General features: G+C 38.8%; 1 protein-coding gene across 2 annotated transcripts in view; it reads right to left on the bottom strand.

Moving 5' to 3' along the window:
• The window catches only part of MYOM2 (myomesin 2), a 128,638-nt gene that overhangs the window by 61,708 nt on the left and 43,041 nt on the right, over window positions 1-23,889 (bottom strand). For both annotated transcript variants that reach the window (XM_030489804.1, XM_030489803.1), the window contains exons 3-7: window positions 9,435-9,568; window positions 8,281-8,400; window positions 6,474-6,612; window positions 6,137-6,294; window positions 5,187-5,279 (exon numbers count right to left, since the gene is read on the bottom strand). In XM_030489804.1, the coding sequence (XP_030345664.1) occupies window positions 5,187-5,279; window positions 6,137-6,294; window positions 6,474-6,612; window positions 8,281-8,400; window positions 9,435-9,541 (617 nt within the window). In that variant the 5' untranslated portion in view covers window positions 9,542-9,568. The remainder of the gene's footprint in view (window positions 1-5,186; window positions 5,280-6,136; window positions 6,295-6,473; window positions 6,613-8,280; window positions 8,401-9,434; window positions 9,569-23,889) is intronic.

The raw sequence follows: 23,889 nt of genomic DNA on the forward strand, positions 1-23,889 counted from the left end.
CAGAATAGGATCCTAAAAGTCTCTAGAAGAGACAAGAGATTCACAAAGGGGCTTTTTTTTTCAGCCCAAGAAGTTCGATGTCTGAAAGCAACTATTTGACGTAAGTTAGTGATGGAATGACAATTTTCTCAGGGAGAACAAAAGAAAGAAGTTACTGACCAAATAACTGACCACACTTTTACAATATAATTTGGTTTTATAAAGAGAAAGAAGATACTTACAGCTATTATGAACAATCCCCCGGGCCAAGCACGTTCTGCTTTTTAAGATCTCCACCCATTTTCTGGAGGTCACTGCTTTGAAAGCATTTTACAACTCCTTGTTATGATCTCTAACCTGACACTCAAGTTGAGAATTCAAAGCATCTTAGACAGCCTAGTACTTAGTGGAATGCTTTCAAATATGATACTAGAAGTGTATGGGGTTAGTGGGTAAGAGCTACACAGCACATTTGTTTAAAACCCACTCTGAAGAAAGTTGGACAGGATGGCAAATCACATAAGTTCCTGACTCTCCTTTCATGCCAGATAATGCTCAGACTGAGGGTTATTCTGGCAACTATCTACTTCCCTATGTGCTAAACTCCCGAAATTTCCTAAATTGCACTGTAAAGCTCATTGAGTCAAGACCAGTTAGAAATTATATTTTAGGTACCCAGGAGGTGAGGTGTGGTCTCTCCAACAGTTATTCCTGCATCATGATGGAGAACATGTTTGCCAACCTTTACAAAGGTCAGATAAAATATGCATAGAATACATTTAGATAGCATGAAGTGTGAGTGCAGAGCTGTATCTATCCCAAGGTGCTAATATTTTTTGTGAAAAATCAATTGCCCTGAATCCACATGAGGTTCTGAAGTGCTAATATTTGTGCTGGGAATATTCCCCAGGCAGATACATATGTTTAAAATGCATATATTCATTCATCTGCTTAGTGTAGATTTAAACACAGGAGTTAAGAGTGAAATAACATTTTTGCCTGAATTGGAACACAATTCAGTGCATGTCAAGAACAGGAAGCAGTGCATAGTAAATTACAGAGTTAAAATTTCCTCCCTTGAATCCAAATGACAAAATTTTCAGTGTTACATCTATATGACATCAAAATGTGGTAATATTCTACAAGATTACCATCTCCAGCACTGATTCCCCCGTCAAATGGAATCTCTTTCTTTTTGTTTGATTGGGTTTTGTTTTTGCTGAAGAAGGGACCTCTGCTATGAGGTGGCCACTTTCCTACTATTGCAGCTTATAGTGTACAGTGACTGACAGGTCAGAAGTTCACAGACCATTTCATCTTGGGGCTGTTGCTTGCATTCCAGCAAAGGAAGAAGAGCAGGAGGACAAGCCTGCTGCCTATACACTCACTGGTACTGAATGCTTGCAAAGCCTTGGGAGCTGCAGTTTATCACTCAATTAACCCTATTCAGCTCTAAGGTTCTGCCTTCTGCGCCGGAGGACTGCCCTTGCTGCAATGCCTTGACTTGCTCTACTTCTACCTACAGCAGGAGAAAAAGCAGGTCTCACTGCCTCTCTGTCCAAATTAAATCATTTCAATTCTTTTGTGCCTAATCAAACTAAAACAGCGCAGCACTGACTGCACAGTGTAATTTGTTAAGTAAGAATAATTAGAAGAGAAGGTTTATTCAATTTTTAACCTTCTTTTTCTTTAAAGCAATGCTGGTGGTGCTGAGTAGAGCGCCTGATCAGAGGGCCAGCTCTGCCTTCCGGCAGCAGGTATTACACTGCACTCTGCTGGTTCGATCACATATTTCTGCTGGTGCAATCGCAAACCCTTGCTGCTGCAATTGCAAGCACTCCTAAGCGATGGCTTAATGAAACAGGAAAGGGAGAGGGGCCTATTGAAAGACAAAATACGGCCAAACGTTGAGCCTTGTACAGGTAAGATCGTGCAGCCACATCACTCTCACGGAGCTCTGGGGGTCAGGAATGCCCTCAGGCACGAGCATACTGCTGTCCCCTCTATGCCCTAGCCCACATACCAGGAAATGCAATGTAGCCATTCACAGTTGTATAAATCTAAGTGATTCATTTCAGGAGTCATCACAGTAAACAAACAAATAAACAAACCCCAAAACCTGCTGCTAAACAAGTCGCTGCAACTAAGAAATACAAAATGTTATGATTTTTAATTACTAAGATATACACTAAGGCACAATATGTTTGCAGCTATGCTACAAAGCAACAGGACATCCTCATCTCAACACCTCTGACATAAAAATGTTGTATAATATTCCTATCCATAGCTAAATTAGATGGGATAAAGAAATATATTTTAAACAAACCCTCATATTCTCAGATAAGTATCAACCACTTCGACTACCAGTAGCTTTCCCTCAGAGGATTCCTTACAGTCTTCTCTGAATCATGTATCAGAAGTGAGATGAGAGATGGGATGAACCACTACCCTAATGCAGGCTGGCAATATCTCTTCTCCTATAATTGTGAGATGTGTGAAAAAAATAACAAAAGTCAAAACCCCTTTTCTTTACTGCTCAAGGGAGACCTTAAGCTCAAGCTTCCATTTGATGAAGTGTAAAAAGAGGAAGAAAGAGGCATTATATGACAATGATAGTGCTGAATGCATGCAGAAAATGTCATAAATTGCATACAGAACATCATGAAAACATGAGACAGAGAAATGAAAATGATCTGGTTACTGTATAGGCTGATGGGCCCTGGAAGACAGCAAACAGAGGATATGAAACTGTGTCCAGTTACTACTTTAAGTTGATGAGGTGACATTCTGGTTTTGGTGCCTCAAGAATTTTTCCATTGGTATCAAGGAATACTCATAGGAATAAATATCACACTTGCATCAGAAGGAAAAGTTCACTCCCAGAGACTCACTGAAGGGCCAGAAAGGTAGTCAAGAAATTGCAAGGCCATTATGAGTGACTGCAGATCAGATGACATGCAGCTCAGCGCTTTGGTATGAACAGCTGAGAAGAGCACAGAAGTGGATAGGTAGAAAATCCCAAGAGTTCTACTTTACAGAAAAAAAATAATATTCCAAATACATGTGCAGAAAGATATGCATCGAAAATCCAGAATGAACTGATACATGCTTGTATAAAAACATTAATAATATATATATTTTAACCACTGTCTATACATCCATTGTTTTCAATACAAGACTCACCTAATGATACAGTAATACACTATCAAAACATTATTCCATTTTCTGCATGTTGATTTTCTGTCTTTTGGGATAGAAAATACAGCTGATAGTCAAGTTATGAAATAAAATAGATTAGTTGTAAATAAATTTATGGTTAGAAATTTAAATTTAATTAACTGTATCAATCTGTGATAAATAAATCATAACAGTCCCGCAAGTATTCTTTTAAGAGAAGAAGGGAAACCTGGGAGAGAGCAGATAGGCATCTTTAGGTGGCAAAAAGGCCACACTGCCGCACAGAAAGAAAGAGAAATGGAACAGTCTCTGAAGATAGCAGCTTGGTTGAACATGAGGGAGCCTGCGTGAATGGGCTGGGACTAGTACACAAAGGGTATTGATGGGTAGGTGTGGGAACCTGAGTAGGTGCCAATAAATGACTCTGTGTTGTGTCTGATCAAATATGGCTGGATCTGAACACTCCCAAAGCTGATTGTGGAAAGTGACTAAACAATTATATAACCAGCACAGGAAAGAGAAAAAAAGCACCAAGGGGATGTAAGCCACTAGTACCCTTCAGCCTGATGGTTACAGATGATCAGAAAGCACCATCAACACTGATTCTCATGTCTTCAAAATGCCATTTACTCCCAAAATGTCACAAAAGGAACCTACATACTACATATCCAGCATCTGGATCTGCCAAGCAGTTGCTCATGGGCACTAACCGAGAGAAATTAACAGTCATAGACACTGACTAGCTGTAAGTCACAGTCACCAAAGTTTCATCTCCTGGCTGCCACACACAAACCCAGACAAATGCGAGAATTTTCCATTTTCCCTGCTGCAAGGGAGAGGATTGCAAGAGGACCACCTGGTTTTATCTTTTAACCTCCTGCTCTTATCTCCAAAAGTAATGTTGGTGGGAAGAATCAGCTGTGTCAAGACATCTCATGGATGCAGCAGTCAGCAAGTTATCCATGTCCTGGGGTAGAAGACTATGTGAGTGTTTTAGAAGTATTCGTAAGTACTGCTACTCCTTGAGAAACATCCCTTAAGAAGCAGCAACTTAGTGATCTTGCTGCCAGCTTCCGTACAAGGGTATGCTTCTCCCATCCTAGATTAGGAAAAGGTGGACAGTTGGGCTGGACTTTGCTACAGGATGAAAAAGGCAAGTAGTCTTTCCTAAAAACACTGTACTAATGCCACAAGGCTATGCTCAGGGCTGCTTCCACTGGTGACAGATGGAGACAGGACAGAACATGAAACGTTTGGCTAGCAAAGCTTTAGCCACAAATATTCCAGCTGTTTCAGCACAGCTGATGCTCATGTTCTGGATAAATTAAAAGTGAGGCTTTGCGTCTCTGCTCTGCATATTAGGTTTCTTTCTAAATACCACAGCCACATCCTCATATTTTCTTTGAGTTTTCATATTTTTACAAAAGCTTGTACCAAGTCACCTGTAACATTGTTTAGGACAGCATGGGATTAGTTTTGGGAAGCTGTTCTTCCCCAGCATTTTCTATACCACCACTTTGAAAAATTAATTAAATTAGGAACTTAAAAAACCAAACTTACACTGCCTTGCTTTTAGAGAACAAAAAAATGTAGACCAAAATGTAAACAGAACCTAACATATAATACTGATAACTAGGTATCCTTGTCTGATCAGCTAAATTTTTGCTTACCTTAAAGAGCTTCTTCATGGCAAGAACATAAAATACAGACATTTTTCCACTTTGAATGCTAAGAAGATATAATTCTAATAAAAAAGGAACTACCATTTTTTCAGCTACTTACCTCTTATTTTCTATCTTCTTGTAGATTGCTGGAGTTAAATAATTGAAATACCTAATTTTTCATTTCGTTTCCATGATGTAATATTCAGCTAATTAGTTAGCCTTCTCTAGCCTAAATGTGAATACCACAGAAAAGTGTGCTGAATTTAACTACTCTCTTGCAGCCTTTGTGTGAATTTTTAATTGTATTTGATACAAAATACTTTGCTTAAAGTATACAAAACTGTTGTATACCCTAGAATAATCTACCTGTTTATATGCAATACATGTACTCCATATTTGCTTTCAATTCTGTACTTTGTTGGATCACTTGCAGGGGTAATCAGTTCTTCATTTTTGTACCTGACATTCAAGAAAAAAAAGAACTAATTAATATCTGTTAGTATTCACTGCATTAACTTAGTAGATTTTTACATCCAGATATCATTTACTGTCATTTGAGCTCTCTCTATAAATCTTCTCTACTTGCATAGGGTATTCTCCAGCATGCATAGCTACACGCTGGGCCATGAAGGCAAAGGGGGACCATCACTCTAGTAAGAAAGTGGAAAGAGAAGATGTGCACCCAAACCATAAAAGCAAGCAGTGGAGAGAAGATGGCATGTGACTTGAACTTTCCAGGCCACTAGCCCTGACACAACATGTGAAGCAAACTTTGCCTTGGATCACAGTAAAGCATTTCAGCACAAACAAGGGAAGCAGCAACAGGGCTGTGTCTCAGGTTAGATTTTCTCAGTCTAGCCAGGGGCCCTCACATATACAGGACAGCACTTGTCTGGAGAGGGCAGTGTCAGGGATGTTGCATTCATGTCCACCTCAACAGAGGCTGACACAAAGTGAACACAGTTATAGCCCATGACAATAATGTGCAAGTTTACACAGGCTTAGCAAGTAGTGTGTCTATTTTGTCATTTGCTACTTCATCATGAGGGAATTCTATGGCCAGAAAGACTGGAATGCCTTCCACAGTCTGCCTTCTGAAATACTTGAGTTTGCTTCTCACATTGCACAGGGCCATGCAGCAAGTTGTCCTCCCACTCCTTCCGCTGCAGTATCAACTGCTACAATCCAGCACATCTATGAGGATTATAAAGGAGGTTTAACATAGCCATTATGCATGTGATACTTATCAGTTATGCCATAACTTACAAATGAAAAAAGCTTAACAACATTTTTAGAGGGCTGGGAAAGTCTCTTACCATTGTACAACAGGGGTGGGAAATCCTTGTACAGTGAAGCAAAGGCTCACAGACATCTTTTCCCAGACAGTGTGAGACCTCAGGCGTACTAGAATTTCAGGAGCTCGACTTATACTTTCCTCAAGAGCATGTCTTTCTAAAGCCATGTTTTCTTCCACCTATTAAACACAGGGAAAAAAAAAAAAAAAGGCATCTAGCACAAGACTCAAATAGGTAGAAAATCTAATCCACAAAGTTAAAAGATGCTAAATCACTATTGGCATTTGAAACACAGGACTTAATTTCAGTATATCTTATGATTCTGCTTGGATAGGAACAAAAAGATTTGGCACCATACCATCCTTTGTACTTCAAGTCTATCCAGATGTTCTCTAGCACGGTGCCTGGCTGTGTGAATCTCTTTTTCCAAAACAGACAACTCATTGGCAAACCGTATCCTTTTCTCTTCACTTGCATGAGTCTTTTGTTCATGGGTCCTGCAGGACAAGAAAACATATCAGGTAAGATTAATCAATATGAAGCTTTAAGATTGTTGCTCATACACATTAGGCAACTGAGAAGTCTGAAACTGTATCAGCAAGATGTAAAATTTAGTTTAGGAAATATTCTTAGAGTCTATTTGCCTATCCGAATGAGCATGTGAAATGAATATGAATTTTCCTTCTTTTTTTTTTCCCCCTGTATGTGTGGTGCCCTAGATAGCTTCAGGTCTTGAAAGCTGGCATGGTCACACTGATGTTGTACCCCACAGTCCTAGTCCTCTGATAATGCAGATCAAGAACCTGCCTGGCTCCCTTCTGGCCCTTAATTTTCCTTCCCATTGACATGAGAAGGCAGAGGAGCAAAGGCATGTTCTGTGTCTGTTTGCATCCTGATAAGAGTTGGGCTTTGCTTATGGTGTGCCTTTGGCCCTAGCAGCTGGGAAGCTCTGCTAGCTCCATGGGCTGTATCAGCTGAGCTCACCTGAAAAATACAGAACGAGGAGTTCACAAGGATTTGATGAAATCCATGCAAAAAGGTTGTCCTTGGGCAAGGGTGACTGGGAAGTATTCTAGAAACTACCAGGAAAAGACAGCATTTTAAGAAAATTGTGGGTTGTTCTCTGAAAACCTCACTCCCTAGATCCCTCAGAACTCCTAAAAACACCCACACCCAACTTGCAAATGTTTTTAGGAGGAGCTAGCTCAGGCTCCTGCATGCATGTTAATTCAGTAAGCAGCCTATGCTACTCTTTGCCTTGCCAACAGGACAAAAGGGAGCTGAATATGAGACATTTCTAACATAGCTGTCATTATACAATATGGCAAGACTCTTAAAACACAACCCGGCATGCCACGAAGCAAATGAGAAGTCTTGCTTGAAGTGCAGTAAACAGTAGATCAAGAAGTTATTTGTCTAGTATTTTAAAAATATTTTTTATCATTTCAACGTACTTTAAATACCAGCCTTGTTCTGCCACTTTTGTTTTTTAATTGGCAAAATTTAAGACTTTTTTAAAAATAAATTAGAGCATATGAATTAGTTTGATTTTCCTAGAACATTCTAAGATAGATCTTTCAAAACCAAGTACCAGAACAGTATGGATGTATATGGTTTTCACAACACATTTTCTACAAACAAGGCAGAAATTGTTCTTGCAGTATAAATTATTTATGTCTTTGGTATGGTCACCGTAGAGTATGGTGGAGCAGAAACAGTCAAATTCACAAGCAGGAATATTGCCATCAGCAGCACACTTACCATAGGACTTCATATCAAGGCTGTAACTGAGATGTGACAGTAAGCCCTCTTGATATTAAGGAAAGAACTCAAAAAGTTTATATTGATCCAAATCAGAAATTTAGGAATAGTGGAGTAGGTCTATTCAAAACTTGGTTTGAAATCCCAGGCAGATTCTAACTTATTTTGGTTTTAAAGCTGTTTTCAAGGGTCATAGAGGAGATTAGAGGAACAACTCCGGGGTGAAATACGAGACTGAAAGTGACACTCAGTCATGTAGTACTTACTCCAGCCAAAATAGATTAGTGAAGAACAGTGACAGAGAAGCCTCCAGACTTGTTGACTGAAAAAAACCCTGATAAAAGAGCAATATTGGATGGGACTAGGCCCACTACACAGGTCAGATGGGACCAACAGAGCTTTACCTTTTCCTGGATTCTTGTATTGCTTCATGAGCCAAGCTGCGTGCCTTTCTGGCACAGAGCCTACATGTCGTTTTTCCCAGGCCAGGTAACTCATAATAAGCAGCCCGTCTGGCAGCAGCCCTTCAAATATAAAAGACATTGTTATAACCCAGCAATTCTGGTAAAACAGGAGCTTAAAAAAGTCAAAGAAATTACTTTAAATGAGCTGAATACCACAACTGAGCACAGTTCAGCAAGAAACACACTTTGCATTCCTCACTGACTGTGTTAGGGTTCCGCTTCTATTTGTTCTTCAAGGGCTTAGTGCCCATCATTATCTGCCACTGGGGATCATTAGGCATTTTGTTCTATTAAATTTATATTTATCTCAGTCTCCAAACATTCAAGTTCTACTATAGCACTACAGTGAACTATGAGGATACAAGCCTGTTTAATACACAAGTCACACAGACTCCCTAAAACATTGTCTATTTCTAAATATTCCTGCCTTCCTATACATTACAAAACTTTCTGCATAAACTCTTCTCAGTCATAAGGTAAGCTGGACAAGCTAGACAGCTAGCTAGGCTAGCTACGCATCTTGATTACAGAGGAGGGAGGCCAGTGATTCTTAAGCAACCAAGATTCAATGCTCCAGACTTTGGGAGACAAAGAACTTGTGACTGAAACTCTAATTTTTCATGTGAGAGGAGTTAAACCATTATTTAATTTTCAAAAAGGAAATTGAATGACAAAACTATAATTAGAAACAGCCAACTTCAGGAGAAGAAATGTCCTCATATCATAGGGAAGAATGAGTAAAAAATTGTTTCTGTGATTTATAATAAATTTCATGGCAATTTTTCTAAAGTCAGAGTTTCAATCAGAGTCTAAAAGGAAGAATTTCCAACTTGGAGGTAGTAAACAGAGCAGATCCTGAGCTAAAAGGTCTGTGTAGGTGTGTTGCAATGTAATTAGAAAGTCTAGCTGTGCTAGTGGAAGACTACAGACAAGGAGCATCCCAATGAAAGGAACTGGAAAAATACTATTCTGAATAAAGCACAACTGGGGAGGAGGTAGGAGAAAGAGGGCACAGGAAGAAACTAAATATCTTGATTTTAAGAACCAAAATAGAAAACTCTCTATGCTCTGTATGTGAAATACACGGTACTTACTTTCTTGCTGCATATTCCTCAAGGACGTATCTTGTCTGAATGTTGCGATAGGACTGATCAAAGTGCTTGTGCCTCCTCTGGTAAAATGGCACTGCTACTGAAGACATATTTCAGTGTGTTACAATCAGTAATTCCTACAGAGAGGGAAATCACATTTAGCCATATATTTCAGACACTTAGATTTGATATTTTTTTATATGTAGACATGTATGTGTACATGTTCAAATGGATAAAATTCCATCAATTTATGACAAATAAAACCATCAATGGTAGACATGGGTCTCAGGCTGTATCTTATCAGATACACAGTGTAAACTAAGGAATCATAGATGATAGAGCTAGGAGAGAATTTGTTGGATCACTTTTCCCCTTCTTTGCAGATGTCATTTAACACCTCTGTAGAAATTGCCAGGAATGGAAATTTGACCTTTTGGGGTCTTTTTAGGTGTCTCAGCTCTGTGCTCTTCAAAGCTTTTACTTTGTCCCTGTTGCAATTTATGCTCACTGTTTCTTGTCCAATTCACCATGACAACAAAAAATAGACTGTATTCACCCACTTTTGCAGAATCCTGTTGATTTTGTTCACATCTCCTTTCAGTTCTCTTGTTTAAACTAAACAAAGCTGGCTCATCCAACCTTTTCTCATGGGTTATTTTTTCTAGACCCCTATCCTTCTGGTTGCCTTCCTATGGACTTTCTCTAAAGCATGGAATAGTTTGATCAGTATTTGGATAGAAGCTTTTCAGAAATGTTCAGGGAGCTCCCATAAGCAGTATGGGTGGGAAGAGCACATTTCCCGCTGAGTTGGAGTTAAGCAAATTCCCAGCCATGGCAAAAAGAGCCTAGAGGAGACCAAATCCCTTTGTGCTCATTAGAAATATGACAACTTCTTGCGAAAGTGGGGAATGTTACCAGCCGTGTCCTGAGTAGGTGCCGGTTGTGTAACTACAGTCTGCTGAATACATCTCATTTACAGTCTCAGTGGTATGTGGAGCTTTTTAATCCTGGACCACTTGGCCTAAATAGTGGTGAGGGATTCAAGGGGGCGACTGAACAGCCAACACCTTCCCCATGAGATGTCTGCACTTCAGTGACAACGGGAGCAAATTCCACGTATAAAGTCTATAAGCTTGGGACAAATCCTCAAGTTTTTTAGTCAGGCAAATTCCTGCAATAACAATCTTACATTCTTCTTTCTAAAAATATGACGTGTTGTATAAGAAATCTAGCTTTAATTTTTCAAGAATAAATTGCTGCAATGAAATGTAGAAAATTATTTTTTCTGCATATACAGGCTGGCTAGTAACACAATTAGAAACAACGTTAAGAAGTCACACTTTAAAAATTCATGCAAAAGTCTCGATAGTATTTGTAATTTTTCAGCAATTTTATCATTGCTTCCTATTCTCAAATGGGGATTTTACAGAATGATTTTTCAAAATATGAGGTGCTAATAAAATTTCCATTATGTGGCAAAAACCAGCATTGCTTTCACAAAAAGTAATAAGCATTTAGAAACTTATTTTCAGCAATATTTTGTTGAAGTACATTGATTACATGTACTTTTCACACAGTAAAGATTAAAGAAGTAAAAAACCCCACAAAAAACAACCTGGAATTTAAAAGTTGACAATGACATAGTAACTGAATTTCTTCAGTTTTGAACTAGATCTCGTTTTACCAGAAACCACTTTTTTTCTTGAAACAGGAAACTTCTATTGAATTGATAGGAGAGGAAATGGAAGACTGCAATTCTTAATCTAGCAAGTCACTTCATTCTTCATTCATGCTTGTTTAGCATTCTTTCCTGAACCGTATAAAATAAAACCCAAATTAAAAAAAAAAAAAACAAAAAAACACCCAAAACAAAACAAAAAACTCCAGCATGTTTTGTGGGCTAAGAAATTGAATCTTTAAATGCAGTAAAATACCCATAAATGTCATATTTCCAGCATATAGTATTTACTAACAAAAGGAAATACTGGTTATTGATTAAGTAGCGTAATATATTCCAGCTGTGTCTGATTTAGTTTTAGGTATTCTAAGCGGAATGAGATGCCCTCAGTCATGACATTCCCACATCAGCTAATTTTAATTTTCCAAGAAAAAGGTCTCTGCAGGAGAAAACAGTAGGTATATTTAATACTACATACATCTTATTGAAAGCAAAGTAATGAGATCTAAATAGATGAATCTTTACAATTTATCATCTCCTGATAGCTGCATCTTCTGCATAATCCATAGTTACCTTTCAAGTCTTTTTCAAGAGATACGAGAATGGCAAATCACACGTTCAGGAATTAGAGCTTTACACAAAATACCAGACACAGCAAGACAAAAACAAAACAAGTTTACAACATTACTATGGAACACTAATGAAATATATTACCACATTTCTAGAGAAGTACGAAAGTTAACAAGACCCAGGATAGTACAGCACAGTGCAGCAGCTAGCAGAGTTGCTAGCTTAGTTAGGTGCCTTCATGCAATGCTGAACTGACATGAACCTATTAACTAGTCATACAACATGTCTTAGTTACATGACACAGTTACACAGACCCATGACTAGTCTTGATTTCTCCTAGTTTTGGTATCTGTACATGACATTATGCTATACCTGAAGACATTAAATACTGGTTTTCTTCGTACTGTCTAACTGTGACTATTGTGTATATGACATTTGACTTCCCCTTTAGTTCATACATCAACTAGTCAGTTAATGGTATAATGTTCCCTCTTTTCTATTTTTAATTAACCTTTTCACCTAGATAAAGGTGCAAAGGGCAAACCAATAGATTAAGGGGTAGCCTCAGCTGTTAAGTGCTACTCGTGTTTACATGAGGCCCAATTGAATAATTCTATCAACATGCAATTTATGTGTTGCTATGTATATAACTCCCACTGAGATGTGAGACAGAAGAGTTGAAGAGTAGTGCCCATGTGTCTGGATGGATCACAGTCTGGGTTATTTTCATTTTTGAGACAGGATAAAACATCTTTGCCATTTACAGTTCAGCCTTTTCCACTAAATGTAAAATTTACATTTTAATTTGTATATCTTCTATTAATCAGCACCCAAGGTTTATCAAAATTGGGTTCAGATGTTTTTCACATTTATCCAAACATCCTTAGAGTAGAAACAAGTGTTGCCATCCACTTCCAGCCTCCATACAAGCAATTAACTGAGCTTATTAGCAGCCAGACTCATTTTGCCTTCTGTTAACACAGAGGGGAGCTGCTTGGCAACAATTCCAAATATAATAATCATCACCAGTTAATTACAATGATGCTTGCAGAGTACGTATTTAATACTTAATAGTGCTGCAAAGACAAGTGTCTGAAGAGCAAAATCACAGCCCCACTGTAAAACCAGCTTCAGCAGTCTACGAGGATGTGGGGTGTCTTGAGTTTACAATAAGAGAAGTGTCTATTGTCTTCCTAGGAAGAACGTATTGACTACTTTCCCGGTTTTCTCTAATACATATTTATGTGAGATATTTGAAATAGATACTAATATTTAGTCAACCTACCACTAACAGAATTAGATAACATGATATGCAGTTAACAGCTTAGCCTTACTGAAGTTATTGATTTAGGTGAACCAAGATACTGTTACTGGCAGTGATTGGAAACCTAATTATACCGGCAAGTCACTTGGTGGACATGATCCAAAATGAAGATGCAGGCAGTGGCCTGGCAAAGGCATTGTGAAAAAAAAAAAAAAACAGTATTTCCCAATGGGAAATTGAAAATTCAACAACAGAAAGAAATGCATAAATAGGCCAAGAGAAAAACAAAATAATTTTCTGGATAATGGTAAGGAATATATGCCTTGTGTGTCACAAACAACCCTTGAACTTCACCCATGAGAATCCTATTGACATCCTTGAATTTCAAGAAAAAGGCCTGGAGTTACAGGAAAAAATGGTCCTAAAGCACTTAAGTTATCATCCAACCTTTATTTTTTTGGTGGAACAGAGCACCATTGTATTCCTACCTTTATTATTATTATTATTATTATTATTTTTATTCCTATTTATTTTTGTGGATGCTGGGGACAGCAGAAGGACCTAAACTGCACTAATCTATGTACTGTAGAAACCAATCAGAGACTATTAAACCAAAACAAAAATATTAAGTCAGCCAAAATGTCCTTAAGAATTAATGATATAAAACACAGGTGAATTAGACTGTTCAAATCAGTTTACGCAAATATATATTTTCACATGATTAGTAGCATGTACAATAACAAATTATTCTTGGTAATGAGTTAAAGGCAGAGTTCCCAGGATATGCATAGTTTCATGCCATAGTAATACTGATCTGAACAGAAAACAGTAATCTAGGACCATGTGACAAAGGGCCACATTCTTGAGCAGGGAAGCCAAGGGTCTGAAATAGACATGGTTAGTTTGATAAGTGAGTTAATTTAAGATTTAAAGGACAGGCAGTAAATTCTAGCGTGATCACACAGCCTCAGAGAGCAGGCACAAAACCAAACAAATTGATGGATGGGATTGACAAATGCCATAGGAAAAACATGATTGTGCTCACCATAGATAAGAAACTTGCATTCCCAGACTCAGGAGGCTCCTGTCATGAGCAACACACTATACGGCATGTACTTTCGCTGCCTGACCTGTCAGTGCTATACCATGCAACATGCACTTTCATCTCTGTCCTTGTCCATCAGAAGTGCCAAAAACGATTCGTGGGTTCTTGCCTGACCTCATGCTGCCTATCCTCCTCATTCTGGCTGAAAGATCAGTACATTCTGCTCCTACACACGTATCCTTATTCTTGATCTTCCTCTGTATCTCATCTTTCTTAAATAGCTTTGACCATTTGTATTGACTTGAGGGTTTGTCCTGGTTTTCCTATGAGGTAGGCATTGTTTCCTCTACCTGTCTGTAGTTCTGATTGTTGTTCTTAACATTGTTCAAAGTTAAGTAGGAAGGAATTTGTAGGAACCCCTGTTTCACCAACTTATACTTCCATGGTACATTAAAGCTCATGATATTTATCTGATAAAATATATTTCATTCCATACAACCAATATAGCACAGTGAAAGAAAAAAAACAAAACCAAAACCAAAAACTCCTTCTAGTCATCAGTTGATTCTAATGACCAGTTTAAAGAATTACCATATTGCCTCAGAAAACACATGGTCCTTTCCAGATGGTTATATCAGTCCTGTAGAAATTGCCATAGATAAAAACATAAGAACATTTTCCCCCAGGGAACTTACTTTGGTGGAAACCTTGTAAAACCAGCATGAATCATTATGCAGCTCATAGGCACTGCAGTCTAAAACAGAATGGGATATAGAGGGTCTGGTAACATCTTCCCCATTTTGGTAATAAACTTTTAAAATGCTAATATGTCTCTCCAGTCATCTCTCTGTGTGCATATGTGTATTTAGATTTCACACAAAAACCCATGTTCTGTGTATTAAAAAGGATGAACTTAAAAACACACACAATCTACTGTCATTTTAAGATGCTTCTGTTCTTTCCATTAAAGTTTTTTTCCTTCTGCATAATAAGAATTCTGTTTTACCTTTTTTGACAACAGGATACAAATCTTTCTAAAATTAAAAAGCATGTGGAATTCTCATTTGCTTAAACCCCACTGAATTCCAGACATTACTTAGCAAGCTTTGAGATTCCTTGTCTTTTCTGACATCTTTAGCTACATCGTAGCTGGCCTTAAGTTTTACTGATCATATCTCCTTTGCATGGGAGTAGTATTATCCTAGTTTCACAAATCAGTTTTAAACAGAAATCTTGTGGACAATTTCAGTCCAGTTCAAATCATCTCCAGAAATTCATATATTACTTCTCTCAATAAACCTAAATCTGGAGTTGTCATCTAATTCTAGTCATCTGAACATCCAGCCAAGCAGCTGTAAATTCTAGCCATCACAGATGTGTCTATTCTTTATTAATAATTTTATAAAAGAGCCCAGAGATGCTTTCTTATGAATCCATGATCTTACATGACTGGGAATTGAGTGAGGCTGAATTTGCCCACATTGACTTTAAACCTCGCCATCCTAACATTGCAAATGCACAAGAAGTTGCAACATGTTCCAATGAAGTTTTAAGATTTCCTTTCGCTTGGCAACTATATTACATTCTCTCAACTGGACAGCAAGGAATGTGAGACAGTGAGATGGTGAAAGTCACTTCCCATCATCCCAAACTTTATTATCCTTCCTTACAATACTTTCATTGGCTTATAGGTATTATCAACACACAGACATAGTTTCAAGAGCATGAACACAATTTCCCAAGGCTCTATCAGTGGTATTTAGCTGGAATTTTTATGTGGCACAGAACACATCACGTAGCCTAGAGCAATACAGACACCAGAAATGCATCTTCTGAAGACATGTACTTGAAAATACGGTAGACAACATATTAAAGCAGAATTTTTTGTCCTAGCTACATCCTGTTCTTCAACATGCCAAATAGTTTTGCCAGCTACTATAGGACTTTATGCTTAATTATTTACACACATACTTCAGATAAATCATGTTTTGTCTCTTTACACAGTATAGCATACAAGAAAGTTGCATTGCCAATCTATGTGTAGTTGGAGAAGCTCAGATACCAATAGAGCAATGGATTGGCATAATGTAGTTCTTTATATGTAGAAAGAACATAGGAAACGTAATATAGAATAAAATCAAGCTGACTATAAACAGAAGAAAACAATTTTACTTCACTTTTTTATTATCTTTTCATAAATCAATCTATGTCCTGTTTGTTGCTTGCTTTCCCCAAGGAAGGTAATTCAATTTTTTACAGAGAAGCACTCAACACCTCCCAGAATATCACCCTCATTTGTTCTGAATAAGAAAAACCTAGATGAAAAATGGACTTACCGAGGGATATAATAAAATTTCAGCTCAGAGAGGAAGACCAGCCTTTCCCAGCTTAGTAAACTCTGGCTGAGGAAAACAAAAATAATTCCCCTCTCTGAAGGCTACTGCCCCTTCATTCCCATTTAAGGGAAGATGCAGTGCTATATTTAGAACTAACCAAGTGATTCTCCCAAAAGTGAGCCTAATAGGAAATAAGGGTGTGATATAAAGACAGAAGAAAAGCCCTACACCGTATGCAATTCTACACTGTGTTTTAATAAAAGATAGATCTCAATCCTAAAAAAAGCAGTTGTTTATATTAAGAGTGGGGTTTCTTTTCACAGCAATACCAAGCACATTGGAAACAGTTTAATGTCAGAAAACAGCTTAAACTTATTATTTAGAAATGATTGATGTTTTAAAATAATCACTAACTTAGAAGACCAGTGAGGAGACACAAACTCCAGAATCTTATTTAGCAGAAACATGAGATCCTTTTGGTGTCTCAGGCTGTAAAATGAGCCTCCCTGTTGCCTCATTAAGAGCTCCCTGAATTTGAGAACACGGCTGCAATATGTGAAGGCATAGCAACTGTATATAGGCCTTATTGACATGAATTTAAAGAAAGACCAGTTCCTAATCACTATTTCCATCTCCATAATGTCACCAGTCAACTTGAGAGAGACTTCTCTGTGTTTTGCAGGTAAAGTAGGAAGAATTAATATGCATAGAGACATATATAGGCAGAGGAAAAAAACACAGTCAAAGTACTAAATTCTGTGAGACCCTGGCGGCGCCTGATTACTGCCAACTAAAATGGAGGTTTGGTGCTTGTAGGGCTCCAAGATTTCTATCCAGAAGCTCAAAGGCACCGCTGTGGTGACTCTGACGTGTCCAGATGCAATGGGCTAGCTCTGCAGAGCTGGTGAGTATGAGCTCTATCTGCTCCATTCTGGTGGTATGCAAACCCATAGGGATTTGTTCCATAGTGTAAGCCCCTATGGGCGAAGAGAAAGGAAGGGAAAGGAAGGGAAGGGACTCTGACAAGGCTTTGTGACAAGCATAAGGAAGTAATCACATTCCTCTTACTCTGTCTGGAAATACGACAACATGTCTGGGAAAACCTGGTTATATGGCAGTCCTAATCAACCCTCATGTCTTGGCCCATAATGACTCAAATATCCAGTGAGTCAGCAACATAAAATAAGTAGGGAACTCACTGATATTCAAAGTATTCAAAAATAACAATGTCTATTTTCAATTTACTTATACAGGAATGCAGTCAAGACCAAAGTCACTAAATGACAATAAAGATCTTCCAGTGCTTGGTATAAGAAACTCTGATACATGAACAATGTTCTTTTAAGTCATGCTTTCTTCGTATGCATACACATATGGGAAGAAAGGCAAGATGTGGAAAAGCCTTTAACAAACTGATTCTTATCACATCCACAGTATTCATCCAAGTTTTCTAAATAGCACTGGTAAGGATCTTCCTATTTTCTTGCTACCTAGGACTACCATTTGCTTGACACAGACTTGTCCCTTCCTCCCATTGGTCTTAAATTGTAACTCAGTCTGACAGAATTAGATCTACAGAGACAGACACAGTGGAATGCGTCCATATGCACTGAGCATAAATGTTGCTTCAGAGCAGCTGTCAAAGTAATTAGCATGTAATAATCCAGAGCAAACCTACTTTGCTTAGCTCCTTCTCTCCTACTGCATTTTCCTGTGGGAGGTAAAAGGTCAGTTTGCAGGAAAACTTTAAAGTTCCGATTACACTCTCTGCTTTTAATTTCTTGTTCTATATTGTTTATCTTTAAAGAAATGGAGGAATGTACAGCCTGCTCTGACTTTACACTTGATCTCTCTTCTATTTAAAGTTCTTTCTTCAGGGTGTGGATGGATGTCAACAATGTTAAAGTGCACCCTGAGAGCTGTGGGGAACATACCATAGGCAAAAACAATCCATGCAGTGAGGCTGGTCTCAGATTGTCTCCAGGTAAGTCAATAAATAAATTCTCCTTCTCTTCATAGGTACTCACAAAACAGGATAGAAGAGAAAACTGCAATATTGTGTTATTCAATGGTGTTGAAATTTAGGCAGCGGAGCACCAAAAATTATCCAGCATTTAAATCATTAAATAATTTACATTACATTCTCAAGCAAACTTCCTGCCTGACACTAAAGATATCTTCTCCTGATCCCACTTCCCAAATAGAAATTCTTCCCTAAGAGGTGCTTTTTTAAAGCAGAGATTTAGCAGGGTATCAAAAGGATTATTCAAGTGCTTAAAACTGAGCATGCGCTAAAATCCTTTTGTAAATGTGGTATTTTAGAATTGTTCTTTATCTTGTACCAGTCCCTTGATGTGGGATACAGGCTTAAGTAATGGCTCAGCTACTCCAGTAAAGGGGAAGACAAAGACCTGAAATGGACCTCAGAAAAAAGATGCATTAGCTTTTTAGCTGTTGAAGGAAGCATCCATACAGTAATGAAATGAAAAGTAATGGTGTTAGAAGAGGTATGCTTTTCGCTTGTAAGAGTGCCTTAATAGTGGCCTTGTGCTTTTAGCTTTCTCCAATTCCAAGAAAACCTAATGCATCTTTGCATGGCAGCTTCTGAAGTCCAGCTTTATGATATGTTAGCACTTGATTTCTTTAAATGTTTGTAGCATATTTATAATTTCATATAAATTAAAAGATTGGTAACTAGCAATGAAGTTCCCCATCTCTGCAGCAGTCCTAATTATTCATAGAACCCTATGGTAAGGCTTGTAAAACCATGCTAGAGCAATAGATACTGGGCACTGGTGGTCATAGAGAAGTCTCTCGTATTTCCCTCACAGCTACCCAGGTCATAGCATCCTGCTTTGTATTACAAATGAAAGACAAAGCAATGCATGCAAATTCAACTGTATGAAAAATAAATCATGCTCTTTCCTCAATCACTGCTTCTGGTCAGAAGTTCAGGGTTGTCAAGTATGGGGTCCACATATGCACGAAATAGGATGCATCTTATTCGAAAGAGAATGTCACCTCCTGAAACAATTTAAAACAATTTTGGAGGCAGTGAACCTACTTATAAAGATTAGCTAACAAGAGAGCAGCAACAGACGCACTTGATTGCTGACAGCACTGTACATGTGTTCATGCAGCTGAGCACAGATGCCCATGGGAAAACACCTCTTTCAGGTGGGGAGAGAACAACCCCAGCTCTTAAGAAACTTAAACACTTCTCTCTCTACCTCCTACTTTCTGCTAGTTTTCATTTTTCTTGATGTATTTTCACTTCCTCTATTAGAACCCTTTTATTTTCTTTTTCAGCACCTAACTTGTAAGTATTTTAAGGCCACGTGCAACTGCAAACTGCCAAAAGCTAAAACCCTTCCCAAAAATGAGGATAGGCTGTGTGGACATGAGACCATGGAAGAGCCAAGACATCTGGAGGAGGAAAAGGAGGAGACACTTGCAACCAAGGGGAGGCTGTGCAGCTCACAGGAAAGAGGACAATGGCAGCTGAACAAAACAAAACAAAACACTTGCTAGAAACTGTTTTAATCCCCAGACAGAGATATTCAAGCAGCAATTCAATAGAGCTAGACTGAACTGCATCCAGAACATCACTCGCTCCTAGTACCAGCCTTTGAACAAATACTAAAATACCTGAATATACAAAATGTTGTGACTTTTTTTTCCCATGCAAGGTAAAATAAAGTGAATCTCTTAGTAAGTATTCTTTTATATGTAAGAAGACAAACACACCACTAAGTTACAGTGAGTCAATCACTCGAAGATATTTAAACTGTAATGTGCCACGTTGCTGTCCAAGGACCCACTCTGGAGCACATCAGACTCAGTGGTAAGGTTTTACTGACTCAGGAAAGCCCTGATTTATATTCTTCTTGATTTAATGCCTCTTTTAAAAGTTGACAGAGAGTTAGTTCAGCCACAAACAGAAAATACAGGGTTGCCTGTTGCAGCAGAATGTTTCAACTACTGATTTTGTGAGTTACTGCAAGTGGCAACAAGAGTATATTTTCCACTGCTTTGGACAGCATAAAGTACTCTAGAGTTGGTAACAGGTTGACAGTGATACTTTAATTAAAATTGGGGTTTCAGCCGGTCGGAATGCTTAGCTAAATATGTTTTGCTAAATTTTAGGGTGAGACAAGCGAATTACAGTCTCTCACCAGTGCTGTGAAGTTATGGCTCAGATTTCAAATGCTGGGGTTTTTTTTAATTTAATCAAATCTTTTGGAAGTGTTTCTGATAAAACTTAATGAAAACAACAGCACTTACTACAGTTTACTAACTGTAGTTAGTTAAACCATACCATAGGAGATCCCCCTAGCAATGTATCAGCTCAATGGCACCTCTTCACTTACCATTATAATGAGATCTATTTTTCAATCAAGTGCGAAGACGAGGACCATAAAGATTTTTGTCTCACCCTGATATATTTATGCAAGAGTCATACAGCATGCTCTGCAGATATCCACTGCAGCAAGTTATCTCTATCAACTAATCTCAACATCAGCAACAACAAATTAAATCTAGACACAACCACAGGTTGTAAGAGGGCAGAGACAGGAACTACTTAAGCTGCAGTCATGTGGCACAGAGGCTTCAACACCCTGGGAAATGCAGGCAAGAGTCACAAATCCACTGCTGGGTAGCACCATGCAAAGTCTATTTTAATGCCTTCAGGCTTTACTTGCTGTCAGCTGTAGGGGTTACTGCTTGTAACAGCACCTACATACAGGACTCACACCAAACATAAGCACAGACAAACCAGTCACAGAAGCACAGGATGGTTGAGATTGGAAGGGACCTCTGAAGGTCATCTTGTCCAGCCCACCTGCTCAAGCAGAGCCACGTACAGCCGGTTGCCCAGGACCATGTACAGATGGCTTTTGAATATCGTCCAGGATGGAGACTACATAACCTCTCTGAGCAACCTGTGCCAGTGCTTGGTCACCCTCACAGTGAAAACAAAAAAACAGGTTTCTCAGTGTTCAGACCCCCACTGTTTCAGGTTCTGCTCAGTGCCCCCTAGTCCTGTCCCCTCTTCTTGTTGGGCTGGCAGAGACGGAAGGTCACTACTGCAGGCACACACATGACACTCCAGGTTCACAACCACACACCCATTTGCTGTCTGGCCACCTACTCTCGCTCTCTGATCTAGGTCGGTGCCCGCTGCAAATAGATGCACTCACTCATACACTCATCCCACAGGCATTCAACATCCGCCAGTCCTCCCACCCCACCCAATACCAATACCTACATGTAATGTGCAGGAGCATCTACACCCCCAGTCTGACTCCAATAGCTGGCACCCAGTCCACTCATGCCAGTCCCTGGCACTTAATCCATGCAGCACTCACACACATGGGGTGAAGAGTGGGATTACACAGAGAGATAGTTAAGAAAAGTTTTGAAGAAGGTAGGACAGATTGTGGTGATCAGGTGCAGGGCTCAGCCAGACAAGCATACTGATCGGCCGTGGTTTACATCTTTTCATATCCTTTCCTGCCTGTTCCTCTCTTTGTTCCTCCCAGATTCCTTCCCCTAAACATTTCTTCATCGCTTTGCACAGATCTACCAGTGCCCATTCCTCTAGTCCTCTTCATCCACTCCACCCCAAACCCTCCAGTTATAAACTTATCAGTTGCAAAAGCCAGGTTAGCTTTTCTGATATAGTGCATCAATCAGTATGACTAGCAAGGTTTGTTTCTTCTCAGAGTCTCCATCATTGTTTGTCAGGTATGTGTCTCTGGTTTTTGCCTTCACATTTTCTTATCAACCTGATTTTAGGTGCTCCTCAATCAGATCATCTTGCTGCAAGAAGCATTCCCACACTCCATTATCCTTATCAATTAGTGCCGCTAACCAGGTTTATTTCTGGTTATGGACTTTCTTATCGCTACTCAGTCAGGTTGTTCGCACCTGAGTGCTTGGCTCTCCCCTTTTCCTTATCATCCTGATCAGTCCTTGGTCAGATAATCTTACAGAAAAAAAACATTCTCATACTCCACATATACTCACATACATATCATGGAAATTATCTGCTCCTGTTTCACAGGGGAAAAGTAGAAGGAAATAAATACATAACAGATCACACAGCACATCACCTGTACGATGAGCCCAGTGTGAAAGCTGAAGTGAAAATGTCGAACGGTATCAAGTTCAGGCATATACCACTATTCAAGGTTATTGAACTTCGTGTGTATGTCACATGTAGCTATGCTGCATATGGTCCACACCATGCATGATATACTGTCTGACTTATATATGATCATACATGTGCTCTGGAGCCTGTAGTATATTCTTGGAAGCAGGTAACTCTCATTAGAAAAATGATATTGTTTGTCTTCATTCAGGTCTGAATCCACAACAGCTTGAAGGAATGACACTGTGAAGGTCTGACCAGGTTTCACTGTAGACAGGCAAGAACTGTAAGGAATCCAGCCCAGTCATGATTTACTTTATGGATGATAGCAAGTGGACTCCTTAATCTCTGTTCCTCACTACTGTTGGATTTCTTTGACTCTTTGATTGTTATAACCAAAAGGATTGAGTTCACTACAGGTGGGTACCTTGAGAACTGTGCTAAGACTGTCAGTCCCAGGCAGGCCCCAAATTTACACTATTGTAATAGTCACTGTTTTGCAGAAGTGCCAGTGAGTCACACTGATCCTTCTTCAACAGTAGTTTCTCCTCCGGGTCTTCAAGAGCAATGCCCCAGTGCATAAAACAAAGCAACATTTCATTATAGAAAACAGACTGAAGAGTCCTACTTAATTATTCCATTCCAGCCTCTAACTACTTTTTCTCTCCATGGGCCATACTCTGGTGCTTCAAACCAAGCTATATTTGAAGGTCGTCAGTTGTCACCATTACCACTAGCTGTAAGTGTTCGTGACGGGGACGTTTTGCTGAATTCTTTGTCCATGTCATTTAACTGATTATTTACTTTTCTCACTCTTTGGCATTCACTTGTCACTAAATCAGTCACCCACCAGCACTCTTGGCCCTTGAGTTAAACACTCATTTGATTTCAAACTGTGCTTTACCCAACTAAACTGTAGGATTCCCCACACAAACACCCTTCATATTTGAAGACAGCTCAGACAAGTTATTCATACTCTGTTCTTTTTATTTTTCTTCATGAGTCATCTAGCCTGTGTCTTGTCTCACCTGCTGGGCTTGTTGAATATTCCTCAGCAGCTGTATTTTTATAACAAGGTAATGTTTGCACTGCTGACTGAAAAATTTTTATAGATGTAAATACATACATTTTGATTCCCACCTTACTGGTATCCAAATCAAAATATTTTTCCATTATTCTTAATTTTAATCTGAAGAAGTTATGGGTCCCAGATAAACAGCTTGAAATGGCAGTACATTTTTTTCTTCATGGGCAGTATAGGGCCTGTTTCTTTTATTCTGAATTTCTATTACAATCAGGCAGCATTAAGTACCACTCTGGATTTTACTGTAATATATCCTAAATAACATGTAGGTAGATTCAGAGAGCTTCAAGACCAAAAAAGGCTTTCTTCCAGCTTAATAAATATCTT

This window comes from Strigops habroptila, chromosome 6 (genome assembly GCF_004027225.2).
Source record: "Strigops habroptila isolate Jane chromosome 6, bStrHab1.2.pri, whole genome shotgun sequence".
NCBI classification, from domain to species: domain Eukaryota; kingdom Metazoa; phylum Chordata; class Aves; order Psittaciformes; family Psittacidae; genus Strigops; species Strigops habroptila.